Source organism: Spermophilus citellus (assembly GCF_964194105.1).
Source record: "Spermophilus citellus genome assembly, chromosome: 2".
Classification (NCBI taxonomy): Eukaryota; Metazoa; Chordata; class Mammalia; order Rodentia; family Sciuridae; genus Spermophilus; species Spermophilus citellus.
In genome coordinates this window covers 37,227,750-37,250,985 of record NC_138183.1, presented here as the reverse complement: position 1 = coordinate 37,250,985, position 23,236 = coordinate 37,227,750, and the positions used below count along the sequence as shown (strand labels likewise).

The following is a 23,236-nucleotide window of genomic DNA, read 5'->3' as shown; positions in this document are numbered from 1 at the left end:
ATCTTCATACTGAAGTTAACCAACAACTTTCTGAGTTTTTTCTCATAATTACCATGGTAGTTCAGCCTCTTTCTGGAATTCCCTGAGTTTGTGGAAAGCCATCAGGAGAGGCTCTGAAACCATGGGGGAGTTCCTTCTAGGGGAATCTCTGAAGTCAACTGAGTTCATGAACTGAGACGGCAAAGGTTCTTAGGCTTCTTGCCATCTAGATTTTTCTGGCCCAAGATGGGTTCCGCATGGCTCTCACTTTTTGTTGTACTATTGAAATTGCTTCATTTCTTCCTTTCTCAAGCCCTAATCTCTTTGGAAAATCAAAAGAGAAGTCAAAGATATTACTGTGCTAATAAAAGGTTGAACATTACTTTGATAAGAACCCTTGCTTACCTTCATCAGGAACCTGCTGAGAAAGGGTCCCTGTAGCTTGGGAAGAGTACCTGGGCAAGAAATAGCAATACTAACATGAAAGGCTGAGATGACACCACTGATTTGAAGGAAAGAGTGAAAGTTAGATCTTCCCACTTGATCTTGGTTCTATGTTTTAGGCAAAATCTCCAAACAAACAACCAGCACGTGTACAAGGTAATTTGGAATCAGTGTTACGATTGGGACCATTGAGCTCCCTGAAGTGATTAAAAGTTTGGAAACATAATCATATAGTCAGGAAACTTTTCGTTCTTCTGGGACAGTGTCCCCAAGATCCAATTATGCTGAAGCACTCCAGGAAGACTTCTTTTTCTTCGTCCTTTCTTTCTGTTGGAACTTACTTAGGCCACTGAAGGACATCAGGGAAAGCATTTCCATGTCCTGCTTGAATGACTGCAAATTTCAGTAGAGATCAGAGTATCCTAAAGGGCAACCTGGGTATTGGTGGGAAGCTACTCTGAAGCAGACACCCCACCTGGAAAGAAGTTAGATTTGGGTGTGTCAGTCAGGTGTCACACAGAAGAGGCAGCACAACAAAACACATGAAATCACAGCAGCAGTGTGTTACTGTTGGGAGACACGTATGAACCATGTTTGTTTTGCCATTGAGGCAAGGAAGCTGCTTTTTTTTTAAATATTTATTTATTTTATCAGCAGACACAACATCTTTGTTTGTATGTGGTGCTGAGGATCGAACCCAGGCCGCACGCACACCAGGCGAGCGCGCTACCGCTTGAGCCACATCCCCAGCCCCAGGAAGCTGCTTTTCTGGGAACTTGTGCATGAAATTCCCCAGTTCAAGAAAGCTCAGATCATGGAGGCACTCTGCCTTAGCTCACAGCCCCAGGTTCAAACACAGACATCTGGAGATGGGTGTATCCTGCCAAGCACCAAACATCCTGTTTTCGCCACTCTCATTCTGGTTTTCCTGAAGAAGCTCCCTGCAGATCCCCCTTTGGTCTGTACCAGTATAAATAAAGCAAGGGCTGATTTTTCTCTTTGTTAGGTTAGACCCAGCAGGTCTGTTCCACCCATCAGGCCCTCACTATTAACATATTCCTGGTCTTTCTGTGTTTATTTCTTAATATTACTTTTATAGCTTTTATTTTGCAGCCAGCCCACACCTCCAGTGGTTACCCCCTCCTTCCCCACACAGATCCAAATCAAGTCTTTACTTACAGATTCCAGAGGGAAGAAGGCAGCAAGTCTCACAGTGTCAACAGGAAAAGAAGAGCCTCCCAAACATGCATGTTCAACAATGGGTCGGCAGCAAGAGAAAGAGGGAGGGACCTGTGAGCCAAAGCCTTTACTGAGGTCCAGAACATTCCCAAGGTGCTTCCTATAGGAAGTTCCAATTGGAGGTATAGAGCAAACAGACATAAGTTCTGTGGAGTCAAGCTGTGACTGAGAAGTGATCACTGGGGCATATCTGCACAGAGCCTGAAGGGTGTGGGAATCAGTGGCATGAGTCCATAGTTTGTCTGTGTATGTCCTACAGAAAGGCCATCATGAGAAGGCCGTTGTATAGGGCAGATATCTGGATTGATCCTATTAAGGAACTGGAAGGAGGCAGAGAACTGGACTTTGTCAAGAGGGACTAAGCCCTGCTTCTGGTTTAAGAAAATCAAATCTGTATTCAAAATGCATGCCAAGAAAGCATGAAAGCATAAAGATTTGCTAGAATATTCTCTTCTTACTGGAGATAAAACCTAGGAGTTCTTTACCACTGAACTATATCCCCAGCACCCTCCACCCCACCTTTTAATTTCATTATTTTGAGACAGGGTCCCACTACTTGCCTAGGCTGGCGTCAAACTTGTGACCCTCCTGCCTCAACCTCCTAAGTCACTAGGTTTACAGATGTGTGCCACCATACCTGGCTAGAATCCCTTTTCATTACTGACCAGTGTTCCCTTGTATGAACACAGCAGTTTGTCCATGCTCTTTGATGATGGACATCTCAACATTTCTAGTTTTGACTAGTATGAGTGAAGCTATTACAAACATTCTCATATATGTATTTTTGTGGACATATATTTCAATTTCTCTTGGCTAAATACATGAGAATGGAATTGGTGGGTCCTGCCACAGATATATTCTCTGTTTTAAAAGAAACAAACAGATATTTTGCCAATGTGCTATACTAGTGTACACTACTACCATTGATGTATGAGAGTTCTGGTTGTATCATATACTTGCCAACATTTGGTATTTTCTGTTTTTTACATTTTAGCCACCTTGGTTGATATGTAGTGGTAGCTCATTGTGCTTAATTTGCATTTCTTGACAACTAATAATATAAAGCACTTTTCCATATCTCTATTGGCCCTTTATATATCTATCTTTGCAAACCAGCTACTCAAATGTTTTATTTATTATTATTTTGTTGTTGGTTCTTAAAATATTGTATTGTAGGAGTTTCTTATGTATTTTTCATTCAAGACCTTTGTCAGACAAGTGTATTATAAATATTTTCCTGTTCATGGTTTGCATATTCATTTTATTAATCATGTCTTCTGCTTTAGATGTTTTAGATTTTGACCAACTCTATCAATTGTCTTATTTTTTGGTCATTACTTTTCACATCCTAAGAAAATTATGCATATCTCCTCATTTCAAAGATTTTTTATGCTTTATTTTGAAAGCTTTATAGTTTTAGACTTTGTTTAGATCTATCATCCACAGTCAATTAATTTTTGCATATGGTTTGGGTTAGAAATTAAAGTTCATTTTTTTTCTATGTGGATATTCAAGCATCTCTGAAACATTTGTTGAAAAGAATTTTACTCCATTGAATAGCTGTGGTGCTATTATCAAAAAATCAAATGACAATTTAAATCTGAGTCTGTTTATCTATTTCATTCTTTTAATCTGCTTGTATGTATGAATTTGTATATATATGTACAAATATATATATACAAATATACATATTTTGGCTGGTTTCAGTGGTGGATGCCTGTAATCCCAGTGGTTCAGAAGTCTGAGGCCAGGAAGATCATGAGTTCAAAACCAGCCTCCGCAAAAGCAGGACACTAAACAACTCAGTGAGATCCTGTGTCTAAATAAATACAAAATAGGGCTGGGGATGTGGCTCATGCCCCTGAATTCAATTCCTGGTATACCAGAGAAAAATAATATGTATACATATATAAATGTGTACATACAAATATATATATATATATATATATATATATATATATATATATATGTATGTATATAATTGCTTGTATCATGTAGACTTGATTCTTATAGCTCTATATTAAGTCTTGAAGTCAGGCACAACTTCGTTTTTTTTTTCTATATTACTTTGAATTTCCTTTGCATTTTTATATAAATTTTAGAATCATATTTTCTTTACCTACACAAAGTCCTGTTGGGATTAAAATTAACATTGCATTGAATCTATGGACTAAGTAGGGGAAGATTAGATGTACCTATATTGAATCTTTCAGTCCATGAACATGGTATATTTCTTGTTTATTTAGGTCTTCTAATTATACATAATTTTCAGTGTAGAGGTCTTTCATGTATTTAATTTAATATTTTGGGACTTTTTGTTTTACTCTATTATAATGGTACTTCATCCTATCTAAAAAATATTAGTTGGTTGTTTTTTTTGTTTGTTTGTTTTTGTTTTTGTTTTTGGTACCAGGGATTGAACTCAGTGTACTCAACCACTGAACCATATCCCCAGCCCACTTTTATATTTCTTATTTAGAGACAGGGTCTCACGGAGCTACTTTGCATGTCGCCATTGCTGAGGCTGGCTTTGAACTCACCATCCTCCTGTCTCAGCCTCTTGAGCTGCTGGGATTGCAGGCGTGTGCCACCAAGACCAGCTAAAAATGTTAATTCTAACATAAAATACAGAAAATAAGATCTACAAATCAAATGAAAGACTTAATAAATCATTATTTGGCAAACATTACTAGGTCACAAAACAGAAATAGAATTCTGTCACCCCAGGACCTCCCTAAGTGCTTCATCCTAATTATAACTCTCTCCTTTACACCATAATTGATCATTATACTGTCTTTATAGTAATCACTTTCTTGTATTTTTAATATTTTTTTTTTATTTTTTTATTTTTAATATTTTTATCCCTCAAAAAATACCTAGCTATGATAGTTTAGTTTTATTTTACAACTTGTACTTTCTGGAGTAAATTCTACTTGGTGGTTATGTGTTTTCTATAATATATGTGTGTGTATGTGTGTATATACACATATGTATATTTATATACTTAGATACATAAATATTTTTAAAATATTGATGAATTTGATTTGTAATATTTTTAAGATTTGGGACTAGTTAGGAAATATGCCCTTCTCCTCTATTCCCATCTCTATATTTTGTCCAGGATTTGTATGATTTCTTTATTAATTGCTTGATATAATTCACCAGAAAAGCCATATAAGCCTGAAGCTTTTTGGTTTATAAATAAATTTGATTTCTTTAGTAATAAAGGGCCATTTATATTTCCTATTTCATACTTTGATAGCTTTAGTAAATTGTATTTTTAGGGGATTTTGGCATTTTATTTAAATTGTAAAACTTATTATCTTAAAATAATTAATAATATTTTTATTATTATTTTAATGTTTATAAAATCTATAGTGACATTTTGTTTTCATTCCCTATTTTGATAACTTATGTTCTCTCTCTGTCTTTCAGTTACTCTTACTAGGGATTTATCAACTTTGTTGCTTTTTAATAAAACACATTTGGATTTGTTAATATTTTCTATTGTCTCTTTTCTATTTCATTATTTTTATTGTTATTTTTATTTCCTTTTTCTACTTTAGCTTTGCTTTTTTAACTTCTTAAAGAGAAAACTTAGATCCTAGATTTTGGGCATTTAAGGCTTTAGCATTTCCTCTAAGCACTGCATTATATATATCACAGAAATTTTGATATGTTTACTTACTTTTTCTTATAATTTAATTCAAAATATTTCTTATCTCTTCTACTGTCTCTTCTTTGAACTAAGAGTTAGTAAATAGTGGGTTTTTAAAATATCTTTATTGTTTATTTATTTTTATGTGGTGCTGAGGATTGAACCCAGGGCCTCGCACGTGCTAGGCGAGCACTCTACCACTGAGCCACCACCCCAGCCCATTAAGTAGTGCTTTTAACTCTAAATATTTGTGGATTTTTTTCTAGGTAGCATACTTTTAGTAATCACTAATATGATTATATTGTAATTAGAGATATACTCTGTAGGATTTTAATCTTTTCAAAATGTATTGAGATACCTATGGACTAGTAATATTTTACATCTATGATTTTGCCATATGCACTTGAGTAGAATTGTTTTTTTCTGTAGTTGTATATGTCATGTTTTTAGGTCAAAGTGACTGGTAGTGTTCTTCAACTCCTTCATGTCCCCATTGAATTTTTTCTGTTTTATCAATTTCTGACAAAAGTCTATGAAAAATATCAATTTTTAACTGTGGAACAATTTCTTTTCTAATTATTTCAATTTTTAAAACATTTTATTTGTGATTTATAATAATTACTTCAATTTTGGTTCCATGTATTTTGATTTTTCAGTTATTAGCTGACTATACACTCATGACTTTTATGTCTTACTGATTAGTTGACACTTTACCATTATTAACTGTTCATATTTATCTCTCTTAACACTGTTTTAAGTCTACTTTTTATGATATTAAGATAACCCTTCATCTGTTTGCTTGACATATTTTCATCCTTTTACTATCAACTTATTTGTGATTTTATATTTAAAATGCTTCTTTTAGACAGCATATTGTACTTTTTGAGACTTATTCTTTTTTAAAAAATTATTTATTTTAATTAGGCTTATCTAATAGCAGAATGCATTTTGATTCGTTGTACACAATTGCAGTACAACTTTTGATTTTTCTGCACACAATGTAGCATTGCACTATATATGCAATCATATATGTACCTAGGGTAATAATATTCATCATATTCCATCATCTTTCCTGTTCCCATATCCCCTCCTCTTTTCTCCCTCCCCACTTGCCCAAAGTTCCTCCATTTTTCCCATTGATCAACATCCACTTAACAGAGCAGATAAGTGGAATTGGCTTATTTCTCTTAGCATGCTACTCTCCAACTCCATCCATTCACCTGCAAATGCCAGAATTTTATTCTCTTTTTAATGCTGAGTAATATTTCATTGTATATATATGCCACCATTTCTTTATCCATTCATATATTAAAGAGCATCTAGGTTGCTTCCACAGTTTAGCCATCGTGAATTGTGCTGCTACAAACATTGATGTGGCTGCATCACTGTGGTATGCTGTTTTTAAGTCCCTTGGGCATAAACCAAGGAGTGGGATAGCTGGATCGCTAAGTGAAGCTAGCCAATCCCTAAAAAACAAATGCCAAATGTCTTCTTTGATATAAGGAGAACAACTAAGAACAGAGCCGGGAGGAAGAGCATGAGAAGAAGATTACCATTAAACAGGGATGAGAGGTGGGAGGGAAAGGGAGAGAGAAGGGAAATTGCATGGAAATGAAAGGAGACCCTCATTGTTATACAAAATTACATATAAGAGAAAGTGAGGGGAAAGGGAAAAAAACAAGGGGGAGAAATGAATTACAGTAGATGGGATAGAGAGAGAAGATGGGAGGGGAGGGGAGGGGATGGGGGATAGTAGAGGATAGGAAAGGCAACAGAATACAACAGACACTAGTATGGCAATATGTAAAACAGTGGATGTGTACCGATGTGATTCTGCAATCTGTATACGGGGTAAAAATGGGAGTTCATAACCCACTTGAATCAAATGTATGAAATATGATATGTCAAGAACTATGTAATGTTTTGAACAACCAACAATAAAAATAAAAAAAAATGGTGGTTCCATTCCAAGTTTTCTAAGGAATCTCCATACTGCTTTCCATATTGGTTGCACCAATTTGCAGTCCCATCAACACTGTATGAGGGTGCCTTCTCCCCTGCATCCTCACCAACACTTATTATTCTTTGTATTCTTGGTAAATGTCATTCTGACTGGAGTGAAATGAAATCTTAGAGTAGTTTTGATTTGCATTTCTCTATATATTTGTTGATAGAATGTATATTTTCTTCTGAGAACTGTCTGTTCAGCTCCTTAGCCCATTTATTGATTGGGTTGTTTGGTTATTAGGTGTTAAGTTTTTTGAGTTCTTTATATATCCTAGAGATTAGTGCTTTATCTGACATGTGTGTGGTAAAAATTTGCTCCCAAAATATGGGCTCTCTCTTCACCTCAATTGTTTCTTTTGCTGAGAAGAAGCTTTTTAGTTTGAATCCATCCCATTTATTAATTATTGATTTTTATTTCTTGTGCTTTCGGAGTCTTGTTAAGGAAGCCAGGACCTAATCTGATGTGTTGAAGATTTGGGCTACTTTTTCCTCTATTAGGCACAGGGTCTCTGGTCTAATTTCTAGGTCCTTGACCCACTTTGAATTGAATTTTGTGCATGGTGAGAGATACGGGTTTAGTTTCATTTTGCTGCATATAGATTTCCAGTTCTTCCAGCACCATTTGTTGAAGAATTGGGTGTTAAACCACGACACAAAGAAAAGACCATCGACTGCAATTTTGAATCAAATTAAAGCAAGCTTGTATTTCTGTACACAGGAGCTGGCCAGAACTATCTCTCCCAAAAACCCCAGACTAACGACCAGTACCCCAGCTCTCTAGGAACACAGTTTTATAGCACAAAAAGTTGCAAAGGGAGGTGTCTTGAGAACTTACAGATAACAGGATTTTGACAAGCATAATATAAAGGCAGATAGTAGGTTAATGATCTACATGGCTTAACATTTCAAGGTAGGGAATAAATTTAATTCCCAACATCAGAATTTATGCAGTGCCACTGAGGTTTCAGAGAGGGTTGTTATCTGGTCAGGGAAAGCCAGGCATGGGTGAGTTCAAGACAGGAATTCAAAACAAGTTTAGAAATAGCAGTAATTTATAGTAAAACAGAAATTAACTTTTCATGACTTTGTGACAAGATGGCTCCCAATCTTAAAATTTTTGTTCTTCAAATGACACCATAATAAAATGAAAAGAAGGCTGAGATATTTATAATAAAGTGAAAAGAAAAACAATTGGCAAATTATATATGTGTTAAAGGACTTGTATCCAGGATATCTAAAGAACTCATATATGTAGCTTGATAATAAAAAGATAAACTATCAAGTTGAAATATATCAAAAAGGATAGACACATGAATGGCTAATAAGCACATGGTGAGATGCTTAATATCAGCTGTTATCATGGAAATGCAAATTAAAACTACTAGTCCATTAAATAGAAGATCTACATCAAAAGGCTGATAACACCACTTGCTGGGGGAGATGTGTATACATTGTTTGTGGGAGTTTAAAAAGATACAATCACTTTGGAAATCAGTTCAGGGGTTTCCTGTAGTTGAACAATTTTAACCATTTGACCCACTAATTTCACAAAAGATTATATATATAAATGTTCACAGCAACATTATTTATAATAATGTTGAATAATAACTAAGAATAATCCAAGTATTCATTAATGGACAAATAGATAAACACAAGGTAATATATCCATACAATGAAATAGTACTTTACAATAAAAAGGGAAAATTACTGATACATGTTACCACTGGATGAGTCTCACAAATGTTGTGTCAAGAGAGAAAACAAACAAAAAACAGACACAAAAGACTATATGTGTATGATTTTAATTATCTGACATTTCTAGAAAAAGCAAATATTTCTAGAAATAAGTAAATTAGTAGTTGCCTAAGGTTAGAGGTAAGTATGGACTGCAAGTGGGCATGAGGGAACTTTTTGAAGTGAGTAAATGTTCTAAAGTGGTTGTTGGTGATGATTGTACAACTGTGTAGATTTAATAAAAATCTTTGAACTGGGCTGGGGTTGTGGCTCAGTGGTAGAGCGCTTGCCTAGCATGTGTGACGCACTGGGTTCAATTCTCAGCACCACATATAAATAAATAAAATAAAGGTCCATCAACAACTAAAAAATAAAAATCATTGAACTGTTCCTTAATGGGTAATGGGTAAAATTTAAGGTACTTAAGTCATATCTTGAGAAAGTATAATAGGACTCTTTCTGCGTCCCCTGATGAAGTCAATTCTTCTCTGGGAAAGAGGATCCTTAGATCTGCAAAGCCTAAAGTTGCTGAAAAGGGAAGCCCAAATACCCCAACAGGTCACTAGAAGTGATGGTAATTGGGGTTACTTTTGTTATTGCCCTAAAGCCATATATTTTACCTATTAGGAACACAGCAGCATGAAACAGTCAAAGATTTAGGGTACAAACTGCATTCTGGGAGAAGCTGCCCCATTCTCACAGGGTATTGTCTCTTAACCGGTACCTCAGTTGTGCTTTTAAAAGTCCTTTATGTCACCAGCAACTTTCGGATGGTGCAGTATATAGAAGGATCATTCTGAGCTCTCTTCCATGCCTACTTTGTTAAATGAGTCCTTTGATCTGATGAGATGCTATGTAGGATCCCATGTCATTAGATCAAACCTTCTGTGAACATCCGGATGGTGGTGTTGGCTTAAAGCCCTGAAGAGCAGACAGACAACCTGTATTCCAAAAACTGTTGATTTCAGTCAAGGTGAATCACTGCCCCTTTCAGAATGGAAACGATGTAAGGCATTCAACTTATCAGCAAGCCACTAATTAGTCTCTTCAAATGAGTGTTGGTCTCTGTTGCTGGAAGTTCAGATGTTTAGCTGCTGAAGTAGCTATATTAACCTTTGTGAGTGAAAGCCCCTGCTTTTTTTCCCATGGTTTTCTGCAATCTTGGCTACTCTGGTCATTGTACTAATGATAGATGTTGGGTGACATCAACTATCTGGTTGTTTATCCAAGGGAGGCTTTGAAGATATACCTAATACAAAGGACAGCTAAGGAGGTGGGATAAGCCAGACTTCCTGTACTGCTGTAAACAGATTATTGCTCTGTTCTCTTCATGGGTCTATCCCCTGAGAGAAAGGAACCAGAGCCAGGGAAATGCACAGGTGGGAGTGACCTGAAATATCTAGTACTTCTTCAGGATGACTGTGCCTGAGACTTTTCAAAAGAAAAAGATGCATGGAGTTGTGCAGCTTTAAGTTGGGAGGGCAAGGATTTGAATATAGACTTCCTGGACATGTTTAAATTTGCAGGTGATAGAATCCAGAGAGGATAAGGCCACTGTAGCAGGAAGGTAGTCATGGCTTCCAAGAAGCACTGCATATCAAGTTCAGAATAATTGTTTCAGAACTGATTTCTCTAAGTTCGTAAAGAATTTTTGTTGCCCACTCCCAAGAAATCAACTTAATGTGGTTTTGTAAAAAATAGAATCTAGTAGAAAATTATTGGAATGTACTTTAGAAGCCAAAGTTCAGGAATGTGGACGTGGCCATGACTTTGAAAAAAATAGAAATGAAGACCTGGGAACACACTGAATGCCCCATCATCACTTGGTTTTGCTTTTATCTCATTCCCCCTACCCTCTCCTCTTTCTTTTCTCTTACAGTCCACATGTCACACATGACCCCAAGTTTTCATGCTGTGGATCCAGTGACCAATGATAATCTCCAAAAGCCAGCAGAAAGAATCAGATTGGTCTAGATAGTGTCACTGTCACCCAGCATAAATATGAGAGACTTGCCCTAGGCATGAAGAAGAGAAAAGGCTAGAAAAAAATGCCCCCCAAAACAGGATTGTGGTTCATAGGCTAGAAATTCACCCCAAAAGGTGCTACAAGATAAATCTGCTGATCCAGTTAATAGTATGAAACTCTATCTTCAAGTGTCATAAAACTTCCTTGGAGAAGTTATTTAACTTGTTTCATTAATAATAAAAATGTTCCTTTATTAATTGGGTGGTTACCCTTTGCCAGACACTGTAATTTTTTTTTTTTACATATGTACATACTAATCCTGACAATGACTCCATGGGGTTGGTTTAATTATTTCCACTTCACAAATCAGAAACCCAAGAAACTGTAAGATTAAATAATTCTGCTACATGCTTGAAGTTACACAGGCATTACTCCATGTTCATCTGGCTCCAAAGTCCATAGTCTCAACCAAAAGGATAATTATAAGCACATGTGAGCCATTATTTCCATTGTCCAACCTCAGATCCTGAAGAGAGAGAGAAAACTGAGTTTGACCATCAGGATCTGGATGGCAGCAAAAAAAATCCTGGAGGGGAATAAAGAGATTCTGAATATAATCTTAGCATTGTAATGATTTATCTAAATGAAGAAAGCTAGAGGTTGTCTTCTTGGTCCATATTATGTAGAGTTTGACCAGTATTGACAAATTACTTGGAGAATTTGGCTAGGAACAGATGTGCTCTGTATATGGTAAGAGAAGGAAAGTTACTCAAAATTGGCTTTAAGATATAAAGCAGGAAAGAATTAAAAAGAGAACAATCTGAGCTCCTATAGTCAAAGGGGTTAAATGATGTGATTCAGGATGTGTCTTTCTGTCCATCATTTTCCAAAATAGTCACTTGGCTTTCAGTTTAGACACTAATTTAATGACTTTTTACATTGTCATGCTTCCTATTGTAAAGTAGAATGAACAGAAAACAACATAAATAGTACTTATATGTGCCAACCAGTCTATACAAGAATAAAAGAGAAGTCTATTTTTTAACAAAGTATTTTATTGCTTACTTATAAAAATAAATTACAATCGTTACTTATCCTTGATTCTAAGTGTAATCATCATTTTCATTCTAAAGAGTTGATATTCAGTCCTCAGTCACAGTTTGGAAAATATTGTGTGGGACCATTGAGCAGGTCTATGCTTAGCAGAGATCATTTCCCAGGGGACCTCTCACCTTCACCGAGGGAAGCATTCCTGACTTACCAGTTTCTTTACAGCAATCTTCACATCCTTGTTTCTGAGGCTATAGATGATGGGATTCAGCATGGGGGTCAACACTCCATAAAATAGGGAGATGAGTTTGTCTGAAATATCTTGCTTATCTGCTCCCAAGGGGTCCTTTGATTTGGGCTTTGCATACATGAAAAGAATGGTCCCATAGAAAATTACCACCACAGTAAGATGAGCAGAGCAGGTAGAGAAGGCCTTTCGCCGCCCCTCAGCTGAGGGGATCCTCAGGATGGTGGTGAGTATAAAGATGTAGGAGACAAGGATGAACAGAACTGGGACCCCCAGGAAGATCACATTGGCTACTCCCATGCTGATCACATTGATGGAGATGTCGGCACAGGCCAACTTCAGGACAGCCAGGATCTCACAGGTGAAGTGGTTGATGACATTGTCCCCACAGAAGGGCAAATGTACTGCAAGAGAGATCTGCACTAAAGAGTTGGTTCCACCAGCCACCCAGGAGCTGATGGCCATGGGCACATAGGCAGCCTTACTCATGATCACAGAGTATCTAAGGGGGTTGCAGATGGCCACATAGCGATCAAAAGCCATCATGCCCAGGAGCACACACTCTGTGGCCCCCATGGCAAAGGAGAGAAACATCTGCACAGCACAGCCTGAGAAAGAAATGGTTTTCCTGGGAGTGAGGAAACCATCTAGGACCAGAGGAATGGAAGAGGTTGTGTAGCAGATGTCCAGGAAGGACAGGTTCCCCAGGAAGAAGTACATGGGCGTGCGCAGGTGGGAGTCAAGGATGGTCACCAGGATGAGGATGCCATTGCCCAGCAGGATCACCAGGTACGTGAGCAGAATGAGCACAAAGAATGTTTTCTCCAGTCTTGGCTGATCTGACAGCCCCAGCAAGACAAATTCGGTCACAATGGACTGGTTTGCCTCTTCCATTTTAAATGCTCTCTCCCACTCTCAGGAAAACTGAGGATAGTGCACAAATGTTTATTGGGATCAGTATGTTTAGAGATGAGGCCCTTTTATAGCTGAGTTGACTAGTAAAGTCACTGTAATGCTGTTAGTAATGCTTTCCAGAGCAATGCAGACAATTCTACCGAGCCTTACAGAGGGGTTGTTTAAAGGGGTCATTGTATATAGAATGCCCTTTGGTCACTGTAGAACCATGGACCCAGTGTATTAGAGAAAATCAATTACAATGAAAATTTCCTAGAACTTATAATTAAATTGACCTTTGAGATGTCAACTTAGATCATCATTCAAAGAATAAAATCCACTGTCTACTGAAGTTACCTTCAAAGTTAGGATATATCAGCTGGGTGTTGGGGAGCACATCTATAATCATAGTGACTTGGGTGGCTGAAGCAGGAGAATCTCAAGTTCAAGACCATTCTGGACAACTTAGCAAGACCCTGTCTCAAAATTTAAGATAAATAAATAAATAAATGAAGCTGGGGATGTAGCTCAATGGTAAAAATAGTATTGAGTTTAATCCCGTGTGTGTGTGTGTGTGTGTGTGTGTGTGTGTGTGTGAATCAGAATATATCAGTCAAAGCAGGACAAACATCCCCTGGAAATCTAAGCAACCATGATCTATGAAAAACCTGTAGTCAGTTCAATAGAGTTAACACACTTGAAGGAAGAAATATGTGCAGCCCTTTATTTGGGTCTATGTGAAAATCATAAAAGAGGAAACTTGAGGATGCTGCATTGTTCCCAAAATGACCAGGGAAGTGGACTCCCCCAGCTAGATCTGCCTGTCCCTGAATTGTCCCTGTAGTACACTTGAGGGCTTCAAGCTGTCACACTCAGAAATGTTGGTCTCTGACATCATCTCGCTCACTTCTCTGGTCAAAGTCTATGCATGTTTAATAATTTTGTGGTTCAGCTTCACTAGGAATCTTACATGGAGAGAACATAACGAGCAGAGGCCAGGAAGATTGGGGTCTACTTAGAATCTATATTTGTTACATTGTCCATAGTACTGCAATTTCCCCAGAAAGAACAGAAATAGAATGCTCATGCCTCTCAGCGTGACTTTTGTGACTTTTTGACTGAACTATGTGTTTTTGGAGATGTTTTCTAAGTTACAACTTCTAAATCAGGTTTTTATATACCTGAGTTGACCATTTAAAGCCACTGCAATGCCACTGTCAAGTTTTTTCCACAACTAAGCAGATAATTCTACCCATCCTCACAGAGAGCTTACTTGAAGAAGGTGCCCCATGTAGAGTGTACTTTGTGTCACTTCAGAAGCGAGGGCAGAGTGCATTAGAAAAAAAAAGAGACCTCAAGCCTTGGCTTCTTGGGTTAAAAATGAGGAAACTGAAGTTCAGAGAAGATCACAAGTAGCCAAGACAGGGCCAGGTGGTTCTTCATCTTCTTCCTAGGGATCCTTTCATCACCGCTCTGATTCTTGTTCTTCTGTTCGTGCCAGAGTGTTTCCACAGAGTTAAAAGATGAATTATGAAGTCTCGGTCATTCTTGCTTTCCCTAAGACATTCATGAAAAATAGAGGTATCCCACCTTCCTCCAAGATATCTGTCTCATGTCAGCTGCACACATTGCATCTGTGACTATTGTACTGTCGCTGGTAGAGGAAGACTGGGTAAGTGAAATCAGACACAGTTTGAAGCTATCCTCACGCATTTATCAGCAATCAACTGTAGGCACCAGGTGTATTGGGAGAAAAGAGATCTGTTTTCAGAGATATTAGTACTACTGACTGGAGAATCTAAGACTTGGCTGGAATGTTGCAAAGTAACTTGTCTTGAGAAGGGAAACCTCCCTCTCCTCCACTGTGTGACTACCCTCCATGAAACACTTCTACTCTGAACACCCTGAGTTGTGTGGAACACACATCTCCCACTCTTTTTTCAGGCAGCCTTGATTATTAGAAAGCTTGTTCTCACATGGAACAGAAACTTCCTTCTTCTAATTTCATTCCCCATGTGTCCCCTCACTCTATCTTGTCCCCACACTAGACTCCTGGTACATGCCGTCTCCTTGTCCACTCTAAAGGACCTTCAGAGAAATGAAAGCTGGGACTAAGCACCCACCTTGGATTCCATTTGTCCCTGCATTCCACCTTTGCTCTTCTCACCTACCTGGAGAAGCTTTGGTGATGGAGAGAACAGGTCTATGTCCATTGTGGAGATCAATCCATGATGCAAAAGTGAGCTCTCACATATAGAAGGTCTCATGGCAAGAAAGGTGCTAAGGCCTCTGGGATTGGGAAGTGGTTGTTTCAACCGACCACCTCAATCATCCCTGGTCCTGTTCAGTCTTCGGAGGCTAGAAATATACAATAAATTCTGTTTAGGTGAATTGGAACTGAGCATTTCCTTCAAATTGCATCATAAGGTAAAGAAAATTTAGGATTGGCAATAGCTGGAGAAGCTCTAGCTCCTCGACTTCTGGGCTTCTTCATGCCCAATGAGAAACAACAAGAAGGAAAACTTGAGGATCCACTTCCCAGCTTCTCCTGGCAGTCATACCTGGCCTGCATAGCCAGGTACTTCCTGTTCTTTGTCCTTTACTCTGCTCTCCAGAGGTTCTACCAAGGTGCTATGGAGCCATTTAGAGTTCTAGTTGTTTGGGGGCCAATTTTAATCCCAGAAGCAATTTAAAGTTTGGTGAAAGGCCTCACAGGAGTTCAGGGCCTGTGTCCCATATAAACCCAATTAGGGAAGTTTAAGACAGGTCTATGTAAATCTTAACTCTAACTACAGAGGAATGTTTCTTAGAGGAGAAAGTACCCCTCCCCACACACACACCCAGGCTTGCTGGTCTTCCAGGAAATAGATGAAATAACTCAGGTCTGATTGTGTCCTGACCACAATATTGTATCTTTCTGAGGGGGCTCTGCCTTTGTCTTTGCAAAGATAAGTATCAAAACAAGAAGGAGGTTTGCCAAGGCTGAGAGAGAGACTTGGTCATCCAAATGCTCCCTATGTAGCTGGTCTCCCTAAAGTTCCTCAGCCATCTCCAGAGCTGACCAAACCTGGCCTTGTCCTTGAAAACAGGAGGAAGGGGGCATGCTCCATGAGCCATGCTTTTTAGGTTTGAAATCTTCTGTTGACATACTCTTAAGTTGGGAGGTGCACCAGTCATTAGAAGGAGAGCAGAAATGACAAGATCAGGGCTTCTCACCCCCAAAAGATGAGATGATTGCCTAATGCCCTAAACTTTTATGGGAGACCAGGAGTAGGGAAGAGTCAGAGGAGGAAGGTCAGATGCAAGGGCATCATGGAACCCTATCAAAAGAAGACATTATGGGGCATAGGGCCAGATCACAGATAAAGAGAAGGCTGAATCAAGGGCAAAGTTTTACAACTAAGAGAGAGAAACAAACCAAATCAAAACAAGCCGGGTGTGGTGGTGCTTGCCTATAATCCCAACTACATTATGAGGCTGAGGCAGAAGGATCACAAGTTGCAGGCCAGCCTGGGCAACTTAGTGGAGACCCTGTCTCAAAAGAAAATTTTAAAGGGCTGGGGATGTAGCCCAAAGGTAGAGCACTCCTGGGCTCGATCCCCAATAACACAAAAGAACTAAACAACCCAAAAAAATAAAAAATAAAGAAGATGGAAACTGGAGGGTAGGATTTAAGACAGCATAGTAGACTGGGGACCAAAAGAATGTTTCATCAAAACATCTTCCAGCTATCCCTTTATTCTGTGCTACGCACTGGGGTGGTTACTGAGGATGACATAAACATGTCTTTACTGTAATTGAAGAGTGTGTGGATTAGTGGACATGGAGGGGTTTGACTTTAACGTGGGACAATGATATCAGTAGTGGCTCCATGTCGTTTTTATTTTGCGGGTGGTCGGGGGTAACCAGGGATTGAACTCAGGGGTCCTCGACCACACCCCCAATCCTAGTTTGTATTTTATTTGGAGACAGGGTCTCACTGAGTTGCTTACTGCCTTGCTTTTGCTGAAGCTGGCTTTGTGCTTAGGATCCTCCTGCCTCGGCCTCATGGGCTGCTGGGATTACAGGCATGCACCACTGTGCCCAACGGCTCCATGTTTGAGAACAATAGAATTGGCTTTGACCAGTATCTCTTTAACTGGCTTCCCAGATTAACTAATACTACCCATTCCCTGTGCAAAACGTATGATCCAACACCCAAATCAGGTGGCAGGCTTCCCAACACATCTGCTTAGTATTAAAAAGTGCTCTTGTTTGTTCTCAGACTGCTCTAGCCAATTGTTAATCTTATAGTTACATTAGTTTAATTTAATTTCTGCAAACTGAGCTAAAAAGAGGGTGAAAAGAGTTATTTTCATGGGAACTAAGGTTGAATGCTTTGTATAAATTTATTAAAGGGAAGTTATTAAAATAAAGTGCTGTCATATCAAATGTCAGGAAGACAACTATTAAAATCTAGGCAGATTCTGCATGCTGATCCTTTTGAAAAAGATTTAACTTCCTACTTTAAGAAAATTAAAAACTGCAGACAACATGCCATGTTATGGTTTACTTATGACTCCAACTAGTGGACTTATAAGCAAGAAAAAGCCCTCTCTGCATAAAAGATAGGCAATAAAGTCCAGTTATGTTTAAGCTTAAAATAAAATGTTCAAGGCAGTGGTTCTCAAACTTTAATTCCAGAATCCTTTCATATTCTTCAAATATTTCTTTTCTTTTTTTCTGCTCCTTCTGATATTCCTGTTGTGCATAAATTATACCTTTTGTAGTTGTCTCATAGTTCTTGGATATATTTGTGTTTTTGCTTTGTTTTGTTTCAGTCATTTCTTTCTTTGCTTTTTAGGTTTGAAATTTTCTATTGACATATTCTTAAGTTGGGAGATGCTTTCCTTAGCCATGTTCCATCTACTGATGACCCTATTGAGGTAGTATCCACTTCAGTTATAGTGTTTGGGATATTTAGCCTTTCCTTTTTTTTTTCTTAGGATTTCCATCTCTCTGCTTAGATTTTTCTTTTTTCCTTTTGTTGTCAACATTTTCCTTTAGAGCTCTTAACATATCAATCATAGCTGTCTGATAATTCCAACAACCCTGCCATCTCTAAGTCTGGTTCTGAGGCCTGGTCTGTCTTCAAACTATACTTTTTGCCTTTTAGCATGTATTGTAAGTCTTTAGCATGTATTTATAATATATGATTAAAATAGGCCTTACATGCAGTAAATAGGCCTTAGTGATGTGGCGGTAAGATGTCCAGGGAGGGGAAATATTTCATAATTCTAAAAACAGGTCTTAGTCTTTTAGGGAGCCTGTGTCTCTGGGCTCTCATCTTCACAAGGGCCTCTCAGGTAGGACAGGATATTTAGAACTGGATGGATGGAGTTAGGTCTCTAATGAAATAGAAATAAACCAGAAGCTATGAGAAACATAAAATTAAAACAGAAATCATGTTCCCCGGGGGAGAGTCAAAGCTAAAGGTATGAGTAGCTAGGGAATCTCAAGGAATGTCCACTGTGCAAACATTAGGAATTACGTGTCCTTACAGGTCATATACCCATCAGTAATAATAACAACAATAACAGTAAGAATGATGGATATTGTTTTTTGTTTGTCTACCATGTGTTGGGCATTGTGCAGATATGCATTCTCTCACTTTAATTTAATGCTGGCAAGAAGCCAACGAAGTAGGTATTTTTATTTACATTACAGAAATGAGGAACTAGGTTCAGAAAGTTTAGTCATTCTACAATGCGTACTTACATAAAAACATCAAGTTGTATAACACACACACACACACACAAAATATTTACTTGTCAATTAAAACAAATTTTTAAAAGATTGCTTGGAGCTGAGGTTGTAGTTCAGTGGTAGAGTGCTTATCTAACACTCTTATGGGAGGCCCTGGGTTCGATCTCTAGCACTTCGAAAAAATAAACAAATAAAAACAAAGTAAAAAGATTGTCACTTGTAATGTCTCTTTTTGAGTACAAAACTAAATCATTTCTTCTAAAAAAAGAAAAAAAAATTATGAGCTCTAGAGAACATCTGGGCAGCCCCGAAGCCCCTGGTTGTCATGTACAAGGCCAGCTGCCGCCCACTATTTGCTCACATAAACCAATAAATTCAATCATTTGTTTAAGATGGCTCAACTTTGGGTTTCTCCTGCTTACAACTAAAAATGATTAATAAATAAAATTGATTAAACATGATCAGTCTCAAGGCCATTATGGCCGGAGAGGACACCAAATGTTATCACAGTAAAGTGGGATGGTATCCATACTTTGGGTCAATGGGGAGTCCATTTGCAGCTTGGATCAAATAAGGAAGGAACAATTTCTGTCAGAAATATTGGACACTATCCTCCCCTTTGGTATAGCATAGAACAAAGGTTACACATTGAAGTAGAGGACGTAAGTATAGAAAAAAAGCTCTGAAGTTGGCCAGGGAGCAAAAAGCCTTAGACAGAAGCAGCTCTAGGCAGGTAAGTAGTATTTTGCTAAGACCTGCTTAGTCAGAGATCTTTGATGACACAGAACAGAGAACCTTTCAAGTAATCCTTAACTGGGGCCAGGAGGTGAGACCCAGTTAGTATGGAATTATGGCGTACCTGCTGAGCAGGCTCAGGGGTTGGGAAGTTTCTCTTATAAGTGGATGAAGGGAAGGCAGCAAGCAAGTAGTGAACTTTGAATTGGAGTCTGGTGTCTATCAAAAGCAACTGATAAGGACTGGTATTAAAAGGAGGTAGGACACTCTGCTAATAAAAAGGTCCTGGGTACTAATTTTTCCTTTGTGAGAAGGCGATGGACATTGGCATCAAAGTTCTTTGTGCATCTTTGTAATCCTTACAACACCATTTTTCCTTGTTAGACCAGGGGAAACACACAGAGATCTCACTACAATGTGTGGACTCAGCTGGTTCTCCCAAAGGCGTTGTCCTTTCCATGGAGACTGGAAACAATCCCTGAAGATACATAGTTGGGGACCATAGACTATCTCAGGCCTTGAGCTAAAATTTGCATGGTCTCTTAGGAAAAAGTTTCAGCCCTCACTTATACCTGCTGCAGAAGTCCATCGGCCACACAAAACGTCCCATCTCTGAGCACCAAGTGGGGGCAAGAGAAAGCTAAAAGGTAATTGGGGAAAGATACTTTACTGAGTACCTATATGCAAATTACTTTTCTGGGTGACACAGACAAATATTACCTGGAATTATCAAGTCCCTCCTAAGATTGTCCCAAACCTGGGCATTTTTACTTTTGAAGGTCCTAACTCATATCATGTCAAAATGAACTTTTATCTTGTTTCAATTTCATGGTAAATTTTAAATAGATTTTTCTATTTATGTTATTAAAATTGTTTGGCTTACAAGTGACTGAATTTACAATTCTATGCCTTCTCAACAAGTTTTATGAAAACACAGGAATTCTTGCAAAGTGAAATTAACCTAATTTACAGATTGTTTTAAAATAATGATGTATGAATATAAACATTTATTCATTATTAATGAGGCTGAGATAATGTGCCACTTAGTAGACATATAGATAATCACAAGGGTTTTTTTTAGGATTTTGGTTTGTTTTGTTTTTTGTAATTAGGTGCCAACATGTTTTCTAGACCACAAACATCTTTGCCCTTAAAGAAGATGCCATAGAACTGATTACTGCACCCTTTCTCCCTGCTTATTCTCTGTGTAGGAGTTGAAACACTTATAAGTATGAATTAAGATCCACTTATGGAAGTGAAAATTAAAGGAATTTACTTTAGCAAATACTTTTTAGGGCACATTTGTTTCTTTAAACAAAAGCAATTCAGTGAGCTTCTTTCCTTGGGAATCAGGGTACAGGCCACACCAGAGAAGGACCCACAGCAATGATATGAATGAAAACCTGCTGTTCACACTTCTGTGCTTAGAATGTTGTTCCCTGTCAGAGGTTGAGCTCCCCAGATGCTGACTCTAATGGGGAAATTTTCCTGCAGAATGTTTACTGGAAGCACTCTTCAGATCAACATCTACGGGGATGGGCAAAGGAAGTAGGGCTGTGCAGAGGGAGAACATAAGCCACCATGGGGAAGCTCTTGAGCTGGGAGGCAGGATGACTGGGTGAGGTAGTTCTCTTTAGCCCAGAATAACCCCGAAGACTTAGCTGAATGCTGTCAGCCACCCACATGCCCAGCAGCTAGGGTAACAAGTTCTTCAGCCCTACGTAGGGATGGGGATCTAGGCAGCACACCACAGCATTCACTACACACTCTTACCATCCAATACTTCTTAAAGTTTAATGTGCATGCAAATCACCTGAAGGATCTTGTTAAAACAAAGATTCCAACTCAGTATGTCTGCAATGGGCCCCAAAATTCTGTATGTCAAATAAGCTTCCACATGATGCTGACATTGCTGGTCCATGGGCCACACTGTGAATGGCGTGGCTGTAAAGGCAGCTTTCCCCTTACCTAGATTTGCTTTGCATTGAGATTCTCAAGTGAGAGCCATCCAACTCCGAGGATCATGAAATATATTCCACCATCACTGGGTGAGGCATTTCTGAGACACCAGATCCTTCACAGCGGCCTTCACATCCTTGTTCCTCAGACTGTAGATGATGGGGTTCAGCATGGGGGTCAGAAGTCCATAGAAAAGAGAGATGAGTTTGTCTGTGAGGTCCTGCTTGTCAGCCCCCAGCGGGTCCTTGGACTTGGGCTTTCCATACATGAAGAGAATGGTCCCATAGAAGATGATCACCACAGTAAGGTGGGCAGAGCAGGTAGAGAAGGCCTTTTTCCTTCCCTCGGCTGAGGGAATCTTTAAGATAGTGGTGAGTATGAAGATGTAGGAGACAAAGATGAACAGAACTGGGACCCCCAGGAAGATCACATTGGCCACCCCCATGCTGATCACATTGATGGAGATGTCAGCACAGGCCAACTTTAGGACTGCCAAGATCTCACAGATGAAGTGGTTGATGACATTGTCTCCACAGAAGGGCAATTGTACTGCAAGAGAGATCTGCACCAAAGAGTTGGCTCCACCAGCCACCCAGGAGCTGATGGCCATGGGCACATAGGCAGCCTTACTCATGATCACAGAGTATCTAAGGGGGTTGCAGATGGCCACATAGCGATCAAAAGCCATCATGCCCAGGAGCACACATTCTGTGGCCCCCATGGCAAAGGAGAGAAACATCTGCACAGCACAGCCTGAGAAAGAAATGGTTTTCTTGGGAGTGAGGAAACCATCTAGGACCAGAGGGACTGAGGAGGTTGTGTAGCAGATGTCCAGGAAGGACAGGTTCCCCAGAAAGAAGTACATGGGCGTGCGCAGGTGGGAGTCAAGGATGGTCACCAGGATGAGGATACCATTGCCCAGCAGGATCACCAGGTACATTGACAGGATGAGCACAAAGAATGTTTTCTCTAGTTTTGGGTGGGCAGAGAGGCCAAGCAAGATAAATTCTGTCACAGTAGACTGGTTGGATGCTTCCATTTCAAACTCTCTCTTTCCTCCCTAGGAATATGGAAGGCAGAAAAATACATGTTTTCTGTTTGGCTTGCTTGAGTCAATGCATGGGGATTACAGCATAACATCTTTATTATTATAGATAAATCTGAGATTCAACTTTAAAAAAAAAAAAAACAAGTTATCTACAAGCCAGGCTATGTAGTAGACTTTGGAAGAGTAGACCTTGGAAATTTAATGAAATTTAATAAAATGAAGGACACTTTGTGTAATTGATGATATTAATATAGCTAATGAAATGTCATATGTGTACATATGCTGTCTCCAGCACTTTGTAGGGAAGCATGGACTTCTGAGTAACTCTTGTGTCTGCTGTAAAATTGGAGACCTTGGGCTGTCACAGCTCAGTGCCCCCTGTCCATTGAGGTCACAGGGCCTATTCCTCTGGATCTGGTTCCTTCTCCCTCAGCAAGTTTCTGTTATAATCTGGCTTCCCACACTATCTTACATGGAGAGAATGTACTAGATCGAGAATACAAAATTACTTATCTCCTTAACAGTTTTATT

General features: G+C 38.8%; 2 protein-coding genes across 2 annotated transcripts; both read right to left on the bottom strand.

Moving 5' to 3' along the window:
• Positions 1-12,261: 12,261 nt before the first annotated feature.
• Positions 12,262-13,218, bottom strand: LOC308641976 (olfactory receptor 13C7-like; the record flags this gene model as incomplete). Its single annotated transcript, XM_081280561.1, has 1 exon — positions 12,262-13,218. The coding sequence occupies one exon, from the start codon at positions 13,216-13,218 to the stop codon at positions 12,262-12,264; it is 957 nt and encodes a 318-aa protein (XP_081136687.1).
• Positions 13,219-21,739: 8,521 nt separating this feature from the next.
• On the bottom strand, positions 21,740-22,696 carry LOC308631266 (olfactory receptor 13C7-like; the record flags this gene model as incomplete). Its single annotated transcript, XM_081262302.1, has 1 exon — positions 21,740-22,696. One exon carries the CDS (start codon positions 22,694-22,696, stop codon positions 21,740-21,742), a length of 957 nt encoding a protein of 318 aa, XP_081118428.1.
• Positions 22,697-23,236: the final 540 nt, after the last annotated feature.